The 17,652-nt window shown below is 40.7% G+C and overlaps 1 protein-coding gene across 1 annotated transcript in view; it reads right to left on the bottom strand.

Annotated features, from left to right (window-relative positions):
- Positions 1-1,507: 1,507 nt before the first annotated feature.
- Positions 1,508-17,652, bottom strand: part of SNX9 (sorting nexin 9) — a 59,388-nt gene continuing 43,243 nt past the window's right edge. Inside the window, exons 13-18 of the mRNA XM_014951118.1 lie at positions 11,517-11,593; positions 10,093-10,182; positions 8,975-9,089; positions 6,610-6,701; positions 5,761-5,949; positions 1,508-3,426 (exon numbers count right to left, since the gene is read on the bottom strand). Coding sequence (XP_014806604.1) covers positions 5,902-5,949; positions 6,610-6,701; positions 8,975-9,089; positions 10,093-10,182; positions 11,517-11,593 — 422 coding nt within the window. The 3' untranslated portion in view covers positions 1,508-3,426; positions 5,761-5,901. The remainder of the gene's footprint in view (positions 3,427-5,760; positions 5,950-6,609; positions 6,702-8,974; positions 9,090-10,092; positions 10,183-11,516; positions 11,594-17,652) is intronic.

Raw genomic sequence — 17,652 nt, 5'->3', positions numbered from 1 at the left:
GAGGGACACCTCCCACCAGACCAGGTTGCTCAGTAACAGTTCATCAATTTAGTTATTTGTTTGGGGAAAGACAGGCCAGAAGAGAAGAGATACCAGCGAAGAGTAACAATTTCAGATTTGGATCTACTAAGATTTAATTGCAACAGGAGGCAACGCAAATTCAAAGTGACCTTGTATTGATCAATGTGCGCCAAGACAAAATAAGATTATTGGCAAATATTTTTTAAAGAGTGAATAGTCTTTCAAGATGCTACATCTAAGAGGAAAACTAAGGGAAGCAGAAGTCTCCTGTTAAAAGGAAATAATAAATGTGATACACCTTCTTGCTTCTGCCCTGACAGAAGCTTTGCTGGCTGCTGATGGCTGCACCCCACGAGGCCATGGAGTACTTTTGGCCAGTCCAGGCTGGCAGAGGGTACGGTGGACGTCAAACTAAGCCACAGCACAAGAGATGCTTCTCCTTTTTTTACAAGGCTGTTAGTCTGAATCATCCTGCAGCACTCAACAAGCCTGATTTTGGCAGCAGTGAAAAGGATGTATACTATTTAATCAGTATATACGGAATAAAGCATATGTTATAGTAATGCTTTCTCAACTGCTTTGTCACAGAAAACAGAAATTGCTCAGTAATGTAAGAATTTCAGTACTTGTGCATTATAGCAGTAAAGAATACTCTAATTGCAGGAGACAGTACTCTTCCAAAAACACACCACAGGTTGCAACAACAGTGTCTGCTGCTGGAGTCTGATCCCATGCGGGATTAACTGCAGACAAGAAATACAGGTAGCATCCCCCTTTGGATAGCTACATTTTTACTGTTAAAAAATGAATCTACTATTTTACCTGTCGTGGAAATAAGCAATTAAAATACCAAGTTAAACCCAACAGCTAGGGCATGTGTTGCCTTTTCCAAAGTCACTGGGGTAATGCCAGCGTTTGGCTCGCCTTCGAAGAAAAGCATAAGCCAGGAAACAGTATTGAGGCTTTTTGATGCTCCAGAGACTCAGCTCTGACCAAGGAAATTCAGGAGGTTCTGCTCAGCTCTCACTCTAACTTGTTATTCTGGTGTTATAACTGCATCTTCACCGTGAAGATCTTCTGTTGCTCCCAACTCAACTATGCCACCGTTCACCTCTAATTTAAAATACAAATACCAAAGACAATCTGATTTTTATTCTGGGTCAACACCGCGCCGGGAATACACAGCAGCACTGTGCTCTACTACTTATTTGCAGTCAGGAGGGTTCCATCAGCCAGGAGCTGGACTGACCTGAATAAAGAAAGCTCACAACATACAGCGTAGCCCTCGCCGGTTCGCAGTCGCTGCCGTAGCCTCCCGCTGCGACGCCTGCTTTACGGGGGACACGTGGATGCTCTCTCCTTCCTCAGCTGGCTGGTGTCTGCACACTGATGAAAAGCTAGGAGGAGGATTTGCCCCACACTGCATCACCCTGTTTAAAAAGCAACGTGGTGATTTCAAAGAAAAAAATAAAATAAAATAGCCTGGTGGATATACATAAATATTTATTATCAGTTTAACTTCATTTTACTAGAAGTCTTTAAACAGTTTGTCTTTTTTTTTTTTTTTTTGCCAAATGTTGCATCTCTGACACAGTTGCTACTGTCATAGCTTCCCTGCACTGGGAATGCACAGCTTACACTGGGATTCCAAAACAATCTATTCACCAGAAAGACCCTTCACAACTTCAGTGCATACGGAGCTATTTAAAGATTGGTAAAAAGAACACCCTCTCCCCCCCCTTCCCCCTCCCAAATTAAGAGGCTGTTACAAAGAGATTTCATTACCAAAAAGTGAATATACAAATGCTAAAAAAAAAAAATAATAATAAAATGCTGGCTTGAAAAAGTGATTTCAGAATTTACTGTACACATTGTAACAATTTATTATATAAGCTGCTTCTACATGCAAGCAGATCTTACATTTGGTGTAAAACATTTATACACATTCTTTACAATTTGTACATATTTAAATGGCTGTATCAAACAACACTGCGCTAGGGAATTTTGGAAGCAAACAACTAAAATTGGGAGGAGAAAAAGACAAGGTTTTTATAAAATGTGAACAAAACCCGTGACACTGAGAAGCATCTAGGCTTAGGCTTAGTCTGGTTTGGTTTGGTTTCGGGTTATTCAGGCAGACCCAGATTTTCCTTCTAGCACACAAAAGTAACACCAACGCAGAACAGAATAAGGCAACGATTCAACCAGCAGACTGTACCCGTCACTCAGAATGGCTTATTGGTAAAATGCCTTTTAAAAAATTGTTACTTTTTTGCCAAAATGTTTATTTTCTAGGCACGTTTTAGCGAAAACCGCATTTTGGCTTTCCTGCTTGCTTATGGCATGAAATGAATTACTGTAGCTGGTGCCCACTGCGAACAGGGGTGGTGGTAGATGTTTTGTTCTGAAAAGTCCTGGCCTCAAACGATCTTTCAGTATGAAAGAAGCCACGGGGCCACTTGATAAGAGGTGATGATCAAAGCATAGACTTTGTGTGATAATTAATGATGATATTCAGTACTTTTGCCACCTTTTAGTTTGCATGAGAAGGTAACAAAAAGGAAACCCGAGCCAAGAGCATACCGTGCTACTGCACAAAGACCTGAGCTGAGTTGGAATTTGGGGACTTGTACTAGTTTGGGTTAGACATGGCAGTGTCCCCTCTGCTGAAACACCTACACCTCTCAGAGGGGTGAAAGGGAAGCTGCCCCAGTGGGGCACTGAGGACACCAGTGCCTTATGGCAAGAACATCCTGGGGGAGGGTGTCAAAGTGCCGCTACGGAAAACTGTTTTTCACACCTTCCTGAATGGCTCTTTTCCTTGTTTGTCTTTTTTATACAGTGCATAGCGAGAAAGAAAGAGCCTGACACAAGCTCTGAGGTGTTGCACCACAAGTACAAGATTTACTTAGAAGGGAAAAAAAATAAAATAAAAATAAAAAAAAAGAAAGGGAAGAGCGAATGATATTTGCTCGAAGTCAGAATGGGAGCAGAACGCCGTGGCTGCGTACGGGAGGCAAAACTTTAGAACAAAGTGTTCATTCAGGAGATTATCATGAACAGTCCCAGAAACAGACAGGAATAGAATTCCTCCTGGCTACTGAATGGCAAGAGCTGAATTGAATACAATGAGTATTAAAGTCTCAAGCTTGTCTGCTTTCCCACTTAAAAAAAAGATACGAATTTGTAACGCTGATGTTGATTAAGGGTTTTTTGGAAGAACATCTGACAGATGCAAGTTTGCATAAAGTCCATGGCAACACAACAGTCTGATAATTTACATCCCTATAACTGACAGCATTATCTAGCTGTTTTTATTTAAATAATGATAGAAATGGGAGAGCATTCAAGATAAGAGAACCTTATCTTACGATTTAGGCTGGCAGAGTAAAATTTTAAATAATTCTTTTTTTTTTTTTTTTCTACAACTGATTTTTGTTGTTGGGTATTTTTGGCTGGCGAAGGCTAACAAGTTTTTATTGGCATTGCCCCCAGATGAGAAAAGCACTTGGGAGTTGTTCTTTATTGCTGGCTGCTACTTCTTCTCTACATCACCGGGAAGCGGCTGAGTGCCTGCCTCAGCTTCTGTGCAATCTGAAACAAAGAAACAGAGCATATTAAATACACAGCCACTTCACACCACGCAGAAATAAGGTGGCAGGCTAAGAAATTAAACAAATTTTTCCCTCATTTTCTGAAAAGCTGCATTTTTTACTGCAGATTTTGTGTACGTAGGACTCTCAAAGCACTCCGTTATAAAGACTTTTCTTCTTGTATATACTTTTTCCCCCTTGTTCATTTTGTGCTTTTATATAGTTTTATACCTCAGGCTTTAAAATCACAGAAGCTTCCCTTCGTCCTCCCATCCTATGGGAGGGAAGTTTTGTTCAAATTGTTTATTGTTGTATTCAGTGCAGCAGGTCTTTATACCTCAGGCTTTAAAATCACAGAAGCTTCCCTTCGTCCTCCCATCCTATGGGAGGGAAGTTTTGTTCAAATTGTTTATTGTTGTATTCAGTGCAGCAGGTCTTACTGCACATCACAGAACTGAAATTCTTCACAACCTTAGTACAGGCATTGAAAAAAATATAAATAAATCAAGCTGTCACAATAACGCTTCTCAACACTGCTTTTTAGGCTGAATATGAGTCATATACATAGGGATATTATCTACAGGAATTAGTACTGGCATTGAAAAAAAAATATAAATCAAGCTGTCACAATAACGCTTCTCAACACTGCTTTTTAGGCTGAACATGAGTCATGTACATAGGAATATTATCTACAGGAAAAATATTATTTTAACTCATTCCTTGTTCTATTATTTTTTTGAAAAATATTATTTTAACTCATTCCTTGTTCTTTTATTATTTTTTTTATATGTGCAATTCTTCAAATATCTGCTCTCTGGGAGGGGCTCGGATAAAAAGAGGATTAAGTATTGTGAGTATTTTTTTTTTAAAAAGTAGCAGCCCAGTATGTGCCAGGAAAATGGCCCTGAAATCCTACACTTACCGTTTCATAGAACTGTGCCTGCTGCTCCAGATACAGACGAATGACACTGTTGTAGTCATAAATCCGGTTACTGTGGAAGTGATTCATCTCAGCTGCAATTAGAGCCAGGAGGCAAATTATTTAAGAGAAGCTTTCGTAATTAGGAATTAGGTTTCACTCCGTTGAGATGAGCTGGTGTGCAGCACACACGGTGTCCAGCCCTGCCAGCAGAGTTCATCTTCTCACGCTTCCCCAAATCTGCTCGACTTACGATGGAACCATTAGTGAAACTGGGAAAGAGTCAATTATTCTCTGCTAAAATACAGACACATCCCAGATAAAGTCAGGTTCTTGTTACAATACTCAGGTGTATGAAGATTTGATAGAGGATCCAAGCAGGATTTTCTCCTGCTGAGGTAACTGCTCTTTCCTGAAGTGTTTCCAACTGAAATTGGCCATTGGGACATTGGACATTGAGATTTCCAAGGGTATAGATAACAAGTTGTAAGCCACAGCTACAAATATTTAGCTCACAAAAAAAGGTACAGCCAGGAGTGTTTGACCCATTCTTGACTGAGGCTGTTTCAGTAGGATCTGCTGCTGTCAGATGGGGTTCACCTTTCTGAAAGGGGCAAGAGGGTCTTTGCTCAACTTTAAACTAGACTTGAGGGCAAGTAGCGTAGCCCTGCTGAGAAGAACTTGGGGATATTGGTGGATGAAAAGCCAGACATAAGCCAATAATGTGTGCTGACAGCCCAGAAAGCCAACCACATCTTGGGCTACATCACAAGTGTGGCCAGCAGGGCAAGGGAGGTGATTCTACCCCTCTACTCCACTCCCATGAGACCTCTCCTAGAGTACCGTGACTAGATTTGGAGTCCTCAGCTCATGAAGGACATGGACCTGTTGGAGCGGGTCCAGAGGAGGGCCACAAAGATGATCAGAGGGCTGGAGCACCTCTGCTATGAGGACAGGCTGAGAGAGTTAGGGTTGTTCAGCCTGGAGAAGAGAAGGCTCTGGGGAGACCTCACTGCAGCCTTCCAGTACTTAAAGGGGGCCTCCAAGAGAGATGGGGACAAAGTTTTGGTCAGGGCCTGTTGCAATAGCACAAGGGGGAATGACTTTAAACTAAATGGGGAAAGATTTAGACTAGACACAAGGAAGAAACATACAATGAGGGTGGTAAAACACGGGAACAGGTTGCCCAGAGAGGTGGCAGATGCCCCATCCCTGGAGACATTCAACTTTTTTTTTTTTTTTTTCTACAACTGATTTTTGTTGTTGGGTATTTTTGGCTGGCGAAGGCTAACAAGTTTTTATTGGCATTGCCCCCAGATGAGAAAAGCACTTGGGAGTTGTTCTTTATTGCTGGCTGCTACTTCTTCTCTACATCACCGGGAAGCGGCTGAGTGCCTGCCTCAGCTTCTGTGCAATCTGAAACAAAGAAACAGAGCATATTAAATACACAGCCACTTCACACCACGCAGAAATAAGGTGGCAGGCTAAGAAATTAAACAAATTTTTCCCTCATTTTCTGAAAAGCTGCATTTTTTACTGCAGATTTTGTGTACGTAGGACTCTCAAAGCACTCCGTTATAAAGACTTTTCTTCTTGTATATACTTTTTCCCCCTTGTTCATTTTGTGCTTTTATATAGTTTTATACCTCAGGCTTTAAAATCACAGAAGCTTCCCTTCGTCCTCCCATCCTATGGGAGGGAAGTTTTGTTCAAATTGTTTATTGTTGTATTCAGTGCAGCAGGTCTTACTGCACATCACAGAACTGAAATTCTTCACAACCTTAGTACAGGCATTGAAAAAAATATAAATAAATCAAGCTGTCACAATAACGCTTCTCAACACTGCTTTTTAGGCTGAATATGAGTCATATACATAGGGATATTATCTACAGGAAAAATATTATTTTAACTCATTCCTTGTTCTTTTATTATTTTTTTTATATGTGCAATTCTTCAAATATCTGCTCTCTGGGAGGGGCTCGGATAAAAAGAGGATTAAGTATTGTGAGTATTTTTTTTTTAAAAAGTAGCAGCCCAGTATGTGCCAGGAAAATGGCCCTGAAATCCTACACTTACCGTTTCATAGAACTGTGCCTGCTGCTCCAGATACAGACGAATGACACTGTTGTAGTCATAAATCCGGTTACTGTGGAAGTGATTCATCTCAGCTGCAATTAGAGCCAGGAGGCAAATTATTTAAGAGAAGCTTTCGTAATTAGGAATTAGGTTTCACTCCGTTGAGATGAGCTGGTGTGCAGCACACACGGTGTCCAGCCCTGCCAGCAGAGTTCATCTTCTCACGCTTCCCCAAATCTGCTCGACTTACGATGGAACCATTAGTGAAACTGGGAAAGAGTCAATTATTCTCTGCTAAAATACAGACACATCCCAGATAAAGTCAGGTTCTTGTTACAATACTCAGGTGTATGAAGATTTGATAGAGGATCCAAGCAGGATTTTCTCCTGCTGAGGTAACTGCTCTTTCCTGAAGTGTTTCCAACTGAAATTGGCCATTGGGACATTGGACATTGAGATTTCCAAGGGTATAGATAACAAGTTGTAAGCCACAGCTACAAATATTTAGCTCACAAAAAAAGGTACAGCCAGGAGTGTTTGACCCATTCTTGACTGAGGCTGTTTCAGTAGGATCTGCTGCTGTCAGATGGGGTTCACCTTTCTGAAAGGGGCAAGAGGGTCTTTGCTCAACTTTAAACTAGACTTGAGGGCAAGTAGCGTAGCCCTGCTGAGAAGAACTTGGGGATATTGGTGGATGAAAAGCCAGACATAAGCCAATAATGTGTGCTGACAGCCCAGAAAGCCAACCACATCTTGGGCTACATCACAAGTGTGGCCAGCAGGGCAAGGGAGGTGATTCTACCCCTCTACTCCACTCCCATGAGACCTCTCCTAGAGTACCGTGACTAGATTTGGAGTCCTCAGCTCATGAAGGACATGGACCTGTTGGAGCGGGTCCAGAGGAGGGCCACAAAGATGATCAGAGGGCTGGAGCACCTCTGCTATGAGGACAGGCTGAGAGAGTTAGGGTTGTTCAGCCTGGAGAAGAGAAGGCTCTGGGGAGACCTCACTGCAGCCTTCCAGTACTTAAAGGGGGCCTCCAAGAGAGATGGGGACAAAGTTTTGGTCAGGGCCTGTTGCAATAGCACAAGGGGGAATGACTTTAAACTAAATGGGGAAAGATTTAGACTAGACACAAGGAAGAAACATACAATGAGGGTGGTAAAACACGGGAACAGGTTGCCCAGAGAGGTGGCAGATGCCCCATCCCTGGAGACATTCAACATCAGGTTGGATGGGGCTCTGAGCAACCTGATCTTATTGAAGATGTTCCTGCTCATTGCAGAGGAAGTTGGATTAGGTGACCTTTAAGGGTTCCTTCCAACCCAAAATATTCTGTGATTCTATGAACCTGAGAAACAGCATTACTGAATCCATAACACCTTTCAACACTTTCCACATCTTTTGTCAGAACACAGCTTACAGCCAAAATAAAGAGATAAATATAATCGAGACACCAACAGAGGGTCAGAACACAGCTTACAGCCAAAATAAAGAGTTAAATATAACTGAGATACCAATAGAGGGGAAAAAAAATATTCTAGCTTGTAAAAGTTATTGCAGAGATCTCTTCTGTGGTTACCACTTATACAGCACAGTCCTCTTGCATCATTGTGACCAGAAGGTGGGTGCACGTGCACGTTTTCTTTGTTTTTAAAATCAACTTTGTTTGCTGGTCTTTCCTGGAAACTACTGAGTGCTCTTGGCTTTAAATCAGCTGAAAAAGGTGCAACTCCCTCAGCAATGAGCAGCCCCAGTGAAGTCAGTAACAGGCTGCACGTCAGGGCTTGTTATCCTGCAGGACTGAGCCCTGAACTCCTCACACTTCCCCATTTTTTCAAGTGCAGGCTACTACAAGTCCTATTCACAACACTCCTAACCTAAAGGGGAAGAGTTCATTCAAAGAACATCCAGGAAATAAAATCTTATCCACAACAACATTAAATCTCAAGTGGATCACGTCTGACTAAACCGTGAGTCAGAAAAACACTTCTACATGTGCCAAACTGCTTCCTGCACCAGGGGCCAGGCTTTTTGTTCGAGACATTGTCATTTCAAAATGAAAGAATCATTCTGGGGTGGTTGGGTTTTGTTTGGATTTTTTTGGGTAGGTTTGTTTTTGGTTTTTTTTGCTTTTAAACTGCATTTCTGAAACACGTATCTTTTGCAATAGCTCAATTTGAAACAAAACAATAGGCAAAATAACTGCAATTTTAGGAAAATCTAAGCAGGTCACAAAAAACATAAAGCCCTATGCTCTTATTGTCATTTCTGGTAGAACAAAGATTCTCTTTTGAAATTTGTTACTTAAGAGATGTCCTTCAGAGGTCTACAACTCTGTCATTTAGCCCAGAATTTGGTTTACCTTGTAGTGCATAAGCCATGGTGCTCACACGTTTCACCATGTTCTGTTTGTCTTGCGGCGTTATTTTACTGGTTGCAACTAATTTATCACTTTCCTTCACTCTTTCTATTGCTCCCTGTAGAAACCAAAAGCAGAAAGATCAGAAGATTAGATTAAAAGAGCAGTTCAACTTTAAAGGTCTTTATAGTCATCTAAAATGCTACTGGCCACATTTTAAGCTTGCAGGCTATATACATACACACACACACAATGATGAATTCTGCTTTCCCACATTTTCACCCAAAGCTTGGTATTTCACTCTTTGCTTTCAGGATTCCTAACAGCTTGCAAAAAGTGACTTCAAACACAGGCATTCCTAGAACACAGTCACCAGTAAAGGCAGTAATACACAGGATATACACAGAAAGGACAAAAGGACCAAGTTTCAAAATACAGCCAACCAACACAATAAACATCCCAAACCCTCTAACTATCAAATCCCTGTAGAACCTTATTTGCACATTATACAAGATGAGACAAACATAAACTATCTTTCAAGAGACTAAAACTCATTGTAATTTATAACTTTCGATTCAGGAAAATCCTTGTGTCACAAACAAGCAGCATAAAAAGAAATGCCTCCCCCTTCACAATGTATTTGTGCCAAACAACATTGAAGAAAATCTATTTACACATCTCTTGGCAGTAGGCTTATGTTTCAAGCCTTAAAAAACATTTCTTCTCTTTTTATGGCATTTTTCCCCATGGTATAACGTGGGATGAGGGACCGTAAGTGTCCTGAATTAAAAAACCCACAAATCTGATATGCTCTTATCTTCACTGCTCTCAGAAGTATGTTCTTCTTTTACACATTTAACACTTCAAGTGGTAAAAAAAAACCTACTTGTGTACTTGTTTAATACTTCAAAATTTTTAGTTTCCTGAAATATGTTACAGCAGGTACATGAGCATAAGGAAAACTCTAGGACCAAAAAAAAAAAGCTAAAAAACTAAACACAATGGCTAAAATTATTGTTTTATTATTTGACAGCTTTCATATTACAGAGAACAAGGCAGTTGTTCTCCACTTTTGTTGCTGTAGATCTTCCAACCCTGGGAAGGAAAGGCCCCTCACATACCTTATGAGCTGCAATGATGTCAGGGAAGCAACCAAGAAATCCCTTATATTCGTGATTTGTTTCCATCAAAAAGTGAAGATCTTTCTTCGGCTAATAAAGAAAGTGTAGGCATTAGTAAGAATATTTGTGGCATATTAACATCACAGAAAAGAAACTATGATGCCAAAAAAGTTTGAGGAAAATAAAGAGAAGGAAAGAATAGAAAAAACCCAACCCAAAATCTTGTTTGTGGCAAACTTTTCATATTTAAAAAGGTCCTTATTAAAATACAAGCTCCTTGGAGTAAGGCACTGAGCACCAGTGAGCAGATGCCTGTTCTTTGTTTAACTCAACGCCAGCTTATGAAGTGAAGGGTTTTGCCTCAATTTTTCACTGAAGAGGCATTGCCAGTCCTAGCAATAGCACTATTAAGCCACAACCTTATTACATACCCAGATATGTACAATCACAGGGGCATCTCCTTAGTCACTGACTTGGAAAGCTGTTTTAATAACTTCCAGACTCAACCTTGAGATAAAGTCTCCAAAATGCAGATCCTCTTGAAGTTTAATATACTAAACATCACTTAATGACTTGAATGCTGGCACCAATCAGGATTTATTTAAGCTAGATTGTTGCTGAACCATGAAAATGCACATAGAAACAATCTAATACAGCAAGATTGGGATCCTGTAGATGTTTGGGGAATGCAGGGAGAAGGCAGAAAACCCTGTCCTTGATTAAATCTCATTCTTTGGTATCAGTAATAAAGACAGGTCACTGACATCAGAAAACAAACACATTTAAAGAGGAAGTAATCATTTTAGAGTTGAGGTTGTTCAGCCTGGAGAAGAGAAGGCTGCGGGGAGACCTTATAGCAGGCTTCCAGTACCTGAAGGGGCTACAGGAGAGATGGGGAGGGACTTTCTATCAGGAAACGTAGTGATAGGATGAGGCGTAAGGATTTTAAACTGAAAGAGGGGAGATTTAGATTAGATACCAGAAAGAAATTCTTTCCTGTGAGGGTGGTGAGACACTGGAAGAGGTTGCCCAGAGAAGCTGTGGCTGCCCCATCCCTGGAGGGGTTCAAGGCCAGGCTGGATGGGGCTTGGAGCAACCTGGTCTGGTGGGAGGTGTCCCTGCCCAGGGCAGGGGGGTTGGAACTCAATGATCTTTAAGGTCCCTTCCAACTCGAACCATTCTATGATTTTATGGTTTCTGATCCAAGAGAAATACCATCCTATCACATCCCTCTAAGCTCTAACCTGCAGACAGTAGAAAAGAAAATGAAAAGGCATTTAAAAAATAAGTATTAATAGTAATTTCATTTAACTGGTCTGCAGCACTAGCAGTTATGTTTTAACAGAAAAGAAGAAAAACCAGAAGTGATCCAAATAGGTGATATGTTTGTACAAGCTACATCAATGCATTTGTAATACTCCTACCTGATCTGCTACAAGGGTGGCGATTTCTTCATAGGTTTTTCCTGCCTCTGTTATTGCTCCGTTGAGATCAGACTCTCCTAAAAGTAAACAGCGGCATTCAAATTACAGTAAGTCGATTACAATATAAAATAGCTTGTTTTACAATAATAAATGCCTACTCATCATTTCATAACCAGCAGTAATAAAGACATTCGAAAAATATTTTAATTTTTATACCATTCATTAGAGTATAAAAACTCTGAAGACCCTGTAGAAAGTTAATGTTAAATGGACCACATAAACACTGTGCTACCATAGTACTAGCACTATTCACTTCCACATTTCATCATTATATGTAGTTTAATCACATAGGTAATGTAATTACCTACCCCCCATGGGGCAACAGGAAGCCTACCAGAATGGGAAGGGCAAATGAGGAGGGTGACACTAGAAGATGGACTAAAAGCAGAAGAGACAGCTGCCGTTGTGATTTTTAACATACTATTTTCATACCTGATAAGCAGTAAATTCTCCATGATGCCCTATGTGATGCAGTGATGCAAGCCCTAAGCTCTCCAACAGTCCTGGACTGAAATTGTTTGAAGGTCAGAGAAACAGAAGAAGACCCAACTAACTTATTTCTTTGCCAACAAGATTCCTGAGCCTTTAGGGAACTCTTGGAGAGTATTTTCAAGCTCTGTAAGAATATCTGCTTTTGAGAGCGACTCTCTAACATTCATTATCATAAGAAATACATCAAAAGGCTGCACAAACTACACTTAAAAATAGAGACACCACCACAAATGCTAAGCTAGACACCACCACAAGTGCTCATAACACTGTACTACTAACAGGACATAGCTACGCAGGACAGAGATGGAATCAAGCCTTACATTCTTGGGATTTTCATGCCACTTCACCTTCCCAAAACACCACAGGTTTTTTCCATCCTTGTTAGCTTGTCCAAAGCACATAGTCAACAGTATGAAAAGCAAATTGAGGTAGAGAAAGGGGAAGGTATAATTTACAGGTATTCAATATTAGTTTAAGAAAGAATGATTTTTCTCATTCTTTCAGACATATTTGGTGGCCACTAGTCTTTTATGAACATTTTGGTTTTATTCTGCAGACATTAATCAGTGACATAATTGAAAATTACCAAACATGGATTTCATTAGTGATTAAAGTAACTTATTTTACTACAACATATGGACTAACCTATGCTAGAAATTTATTAAATAGGATTCCTTCATTTTAGCACATCCTAAAGGAATGTTCCTTTGGTTTTATCAATCAATTCTTACTTTCCAAATTAAAGTAACTTATTTTACTACAACATATGGACTAACCTATGCTAGAAATTTATTAAATAGGATTCCTTCATTTTAGCACATCCTAAAGGAAACAAGGTAATGACTGAATGTTCCTTCGGTTCTATCAATCGATTCTTGCTTTCTATTAGATTGATTTCATAAAGCCAAAAGCTATGAGGGAAGGCTACTGATCCTAAGAACTAGCGAGTCCAGCAACACAAACATTGCTAAAGAAATAGTTATTTTTCTCCTATTTGAACCTGTCTTGATAAAATAAAATTAACAATATGAAACCCCATTGAGAGATCCAAGAGGTACATAATTCAGAAGATATCTTCACATTATTGTAAAACAGAAAAGGTTCAGGGAGATCAATTTCATTATTTCAGGCAGAATTAAATAATTTCATTATTATTTCAGAATTCACCACGTCTGCTCAGAAGTAGCCTTGAAATAACTGCTGCTTTGGCAACTGAGTCTTAGATTTTGGGATAAAACATGGTGTTGCTTTAGAGTCAGAAGCCAGGTTGGTCTAGATGTCACTGCTCATTTCATAATGCCATAAGAGACAATGACTGTTCCTATCTAGGCAAAAAGAAAAGGAAGACTATGTATACTTGAGTAGAAAGAGAAAGTCCTCCCCTACTGTGCAGAACTCAAAGGATCTTCACAGATTGGAGCTTCAAAGAATCTAGACAAACCCTCCCAATACTGACCCTCTTTCATTTGGGGCAGCAGGGCAGAAAGCCAACTTGTAGAAGGCAAAGGGTGCATTAAGAGTTTCTACTCCTAGCAGAGGCATTCACACTCCTCCAGAAGTAGGGCTGAGGGACAGTATATTCAACAGTTGTTCCAGACAGTGGATCCAGACAACAGGCAGGCACGCAAGTGGTAGAAGAATATCTGCAGTTCCTCACGCTGCATCCTTTTCTTCCACAATCTCTTTTTCAGGTAGCACCAGGGCAGCCTTAAAGAGTCAGATTTCATCTCTCATCTGCTGCACCCTCCAAGTTCTAATACAGGTTATCAGCAGTGTCAGGCCATTGGTCACTCCCTATCTTGTCAGAGATACCACACACAACCCACAGGCTCACCCATCAAAGTAACCTGAATTCCAGCAGCAGATAGTTCCCCATCACTGTTGTCAGCACAGGTTTTGGTCAGAGTTTTGTTACTTGGGCAGGGACAAGTTTCTATCTAATGGACCACATAAACACTGTGCTACCATAGTACTAGCACTATTCACTTCCACATTTCATCATTATATGTAGTTTAATCACATAGGTAATGTAATTACCTACCCCCCATGGGGCAACAGGAAGCCTACCAGAATGGGAAGGGCAAATGAGGAGGGTGACACTAGAAGATGGACTAAAAGCAGAAGAGACAGCTGCCGTTGTGATTTTTAACATATTATTTTCATACCTGATAAGCAGTAAATTCTCCATGATGCCCTATGGATCAGTGATGCAAGCCCTAAGCTCTCCAACAGTCCTGGACTGAAATTGTTTGAAGGTCAGAGAAACAGAAGGAGACCCAACTAACTTATTTCTTTGCCAACAAGATTCCTGAGCCTTTAGGGAATTCTTGGAGAGTATTTTCAAGCTCTGTAAGAATATCTGCTTTTGAGAGCGACTCTCTAACATTCATTATCATAAGAAATACATCAAAAGGCTGCACAAACTACACTTAAAAATAGAGACACCACCACAAATGCTAAGCTAGACACCACCACAAGTGCTCATAACACTGTACTACTAACAGGACATAGCTACGCAGGACAGAGATGGAATCAAGCCTTACATTCTTGGGATTTTCATGCCACTTCACCTTCCCAAAACACCACAGGTTTTTTCCATCCTTGTTAGCTTGTCCAAAGCACATAGTCAACAGTATGAAAAGCAAATTGAGGTAGAGAAAGGGGAAGGTATAATTTACAGGTATTCAATATTAGTTTAAGAAAGAATGATTTTTCTCATTCTTTCAGACATATTTGGTGGCCACTAGTCTTTTATGAACATTTTGGTTTTATTCTGCAGACATTAATCAGTGACATAATTGAAAATTACCAAACATGGATTTCATTAGTGATTAAAGTAACTTATTTTACTACAACATATGGACTAACCTATGCTAGAAATTTATTAAATAGGATTCCTTCATTTTAGCACATCCTAAAGGAATGTTCCTTTGGTTTTATCAATCAATTCTTACTTTCCATTAGATTGATTTCATAAAGCCAAAAGCTATGAGGGAAGGCTACTGATCCTAAGAACTAGCGAGTCCAGCAACACAAACATTGCTAAAGAAATAGTTATTTTTCTCCTATTTGAACCTGTCTTGATAAAATAAAATTAACAATATGAAACCCCATTGAGAGATCCAAGAGGTACATAATTCAGAAGATATCTTCACATTATTGTAAAACAGAAAAGGTTCAGGGAGATCAATTTCATTATTTCAGGCAGAATTAAATAATTTCATTATTATTTCAGAATTCACCACGTCTGCTCAGAAGTAGCCTTGAAATAACTGCTGCTTTGGCAACTGAGTCTTAGATTTTGGGATAAAACATGGTGTTGCTTTAGAGTCAGAAGCCAGGTTGGTCTAGATGTCGCTGCTCATTTCATAATGCCGTAAGAGACAATGACCGTTCCTATTTAGGCAAAAAGAAAAGGAAGACTATGTATACTTGAGTAGAAAGAGAAAGTCCTCCCCTACTGTGCAGAACTCAAAGGACCTTCACAGATTGGAGCTTCAAAGAATCTAGACAAACCCTCCCAATACTGACCCTCTTTCATTTGGGGCAGCAGGGCAGAAAGCCAACTTGTAGAAGGCAAAGGGTGCATTAAGAGTTTCTACTCCTAGCAGAGGCATTCACACTCCTCCAGAAGTAGGGCTGAGGGACAGTATATTCAACAGTTGTTCCAGACACTGGATCCAGACAACAGGCAGGCACGCAAGTGGTAGAAGAATATCTGCAGTTCCTCACGCTGCATCCTTTTCTTCCACAATCTCTTTTTCAGGTAGCACCAGGGCAGCCTTAAAGAGTCAGATTTCATCTCTCATCTGCTGCACCCTCCAAGTTCTAATACAGGTTATCAGCAGTGTCATGCCATTGGTCACTCCCTATCTTGTCAGAGATACCACACACAACCCACAGGCTCACCCATCAAAGTAACCTGAATTCCAGCAGCAGATAGTTCCCCATCACTGTTGTCAGCACAGGTTTTGGTCAGAGTTTTGTTACTTGGGCAGGGACAAGTTTCTATCTAACATTCGCAGCTTCTGAACTGATATGAAACCAGGAATGGGCTGCTTAACTCAAGCTGTGAAGGCTGAGCTGGGTCTCGCTCCCCATCACTGTTGTCAGCACAGGTTTTGGTCAGAGTTTTGTTACTTGGGCAGGGACAAGTTTCTATCTAACATTCGCAGCTTCTGAACTGATATGAAACTGGGAATGGGCTGCTTAACTTAAGCTGTGAAGGCTGAGCTGGGTCCCAGTGCAAGGATACACCAGGATGTCAGGGGTTCTTTAATCAGTGGAAAAGCAAAAAAGCCCCACATGCTGCTGACAATAAAATCAGGGCAGGGTGCATTACATGTGTCCCCCCGAGAAACAGAGAGTGCTGAAAAGCATTGACTAAAGGTAGTTGTAAAAAGACCAGTTCAAATGGCAAGTAATATTCTACAGATATTTTAACCCAACCATGAGAAGAAACTTCATCGATTTACAGGCCTGCATGCTGTCACAGGGAGATGAAGGAAGATGTAAAACTATGAGGAGCCTTTTGGAGATGTTTAGCAGTGCATCTCTTAGCAGCTTAACTGCTTGCCAAATGCCAGCAATTATCACCTCAGAGGAAACACACTGGGCATATTGAGAGAACTAATATTCTGTAAGGCTTGATTAGGAAAGCAGATTTTTATATTTTTTTTGGTCAAGAAGTGTTTTTATTTTCTTTTCTTTCAAAGCATGTTTTAACAGAATCCAGGAGTAGGAAAAAGATCAAGTTTGATGTACTAGGGAACTACCTGTAGCAAGATTTTTCTTGACAAGTACATCCTCAGACCGATAATGTTCATCCCACCAGCAGCTGGGGAAGGCAAGATGTGCCTGGTGCTAGCTGGCAGGACAGGGAAACTTGCGTGTAACTGCCTAACAAAATTTCTGAGGGGTGATGTAGAATTAGGAGATCTTACTACAGTTAAATGGCATACCACAGCCATTCACATTTGCTTAATATAGGAGAAAGACTCGCCCAGATTTGGCGCCGCAAAAGAGCAGCCATGCTATTTAAGGCTGCGTTAACCTAAGAGCATCGTGTGATGCAATAGGATAGGCAACACAGTGCCAGGCTGCAAGATGCTTCCAGGCATATTCTGGAACTGCCCAATATGCATTTTTGGACCAGGATCATACTTTCAAAGCATGTGTTCTTAAAACTGATCGGACAGTCCATAGGCCCATGGCCAAGTTAAATGAGAACCTCTCAGTGCGTCCTTAATAATTCTAAAGGTACCCTTGCCCTCTGCAAATACTGGGGAAAGATTCCTCATATGCATTATGGCTGGGCTGCTAATTGATAAGGCTCATTCTGCAGCATAAGAAAGAGCTTCAGTGAGACATGTATCTTGCCTGGTGCAACCTTAAACCTTTTAGGCTGGGAATCAGGAGAGAAGGCAGTAGACATTCACCACACGTAATACAGCTCTGCAGAGGAAGCAGGCAGCACTGATGAAAGTGGCAAGGACAGCAGATACATCCCGTCCTAATTGGGCAAGTGAACCCACTAACAGTGTGTTCAGTATGTCAGAAGTCAGCTACCAGCAGCTGGAAACGC

This window comes from Calidris pugnax, unplaced genomic scaffold (genome assembly GCF_001431845.1).
Source record: "Calidris pugnax isolate Ruff unplaced genomic scaffold, ASM143184v1 scaffold24, whole genome shotgun sequence".
Classification (NCBI taxonomy): Eukaryota; Metazoa; Chordata; class Aves; order Charadriiformes; family Scolopacidae; genus Calidris; species Calidris pugnax.
The sequence above is the reverse complement of the archived record's forward strand: the minus strand, read 5'-3'. Positions and strand labels throughout refer to the sequence as shown.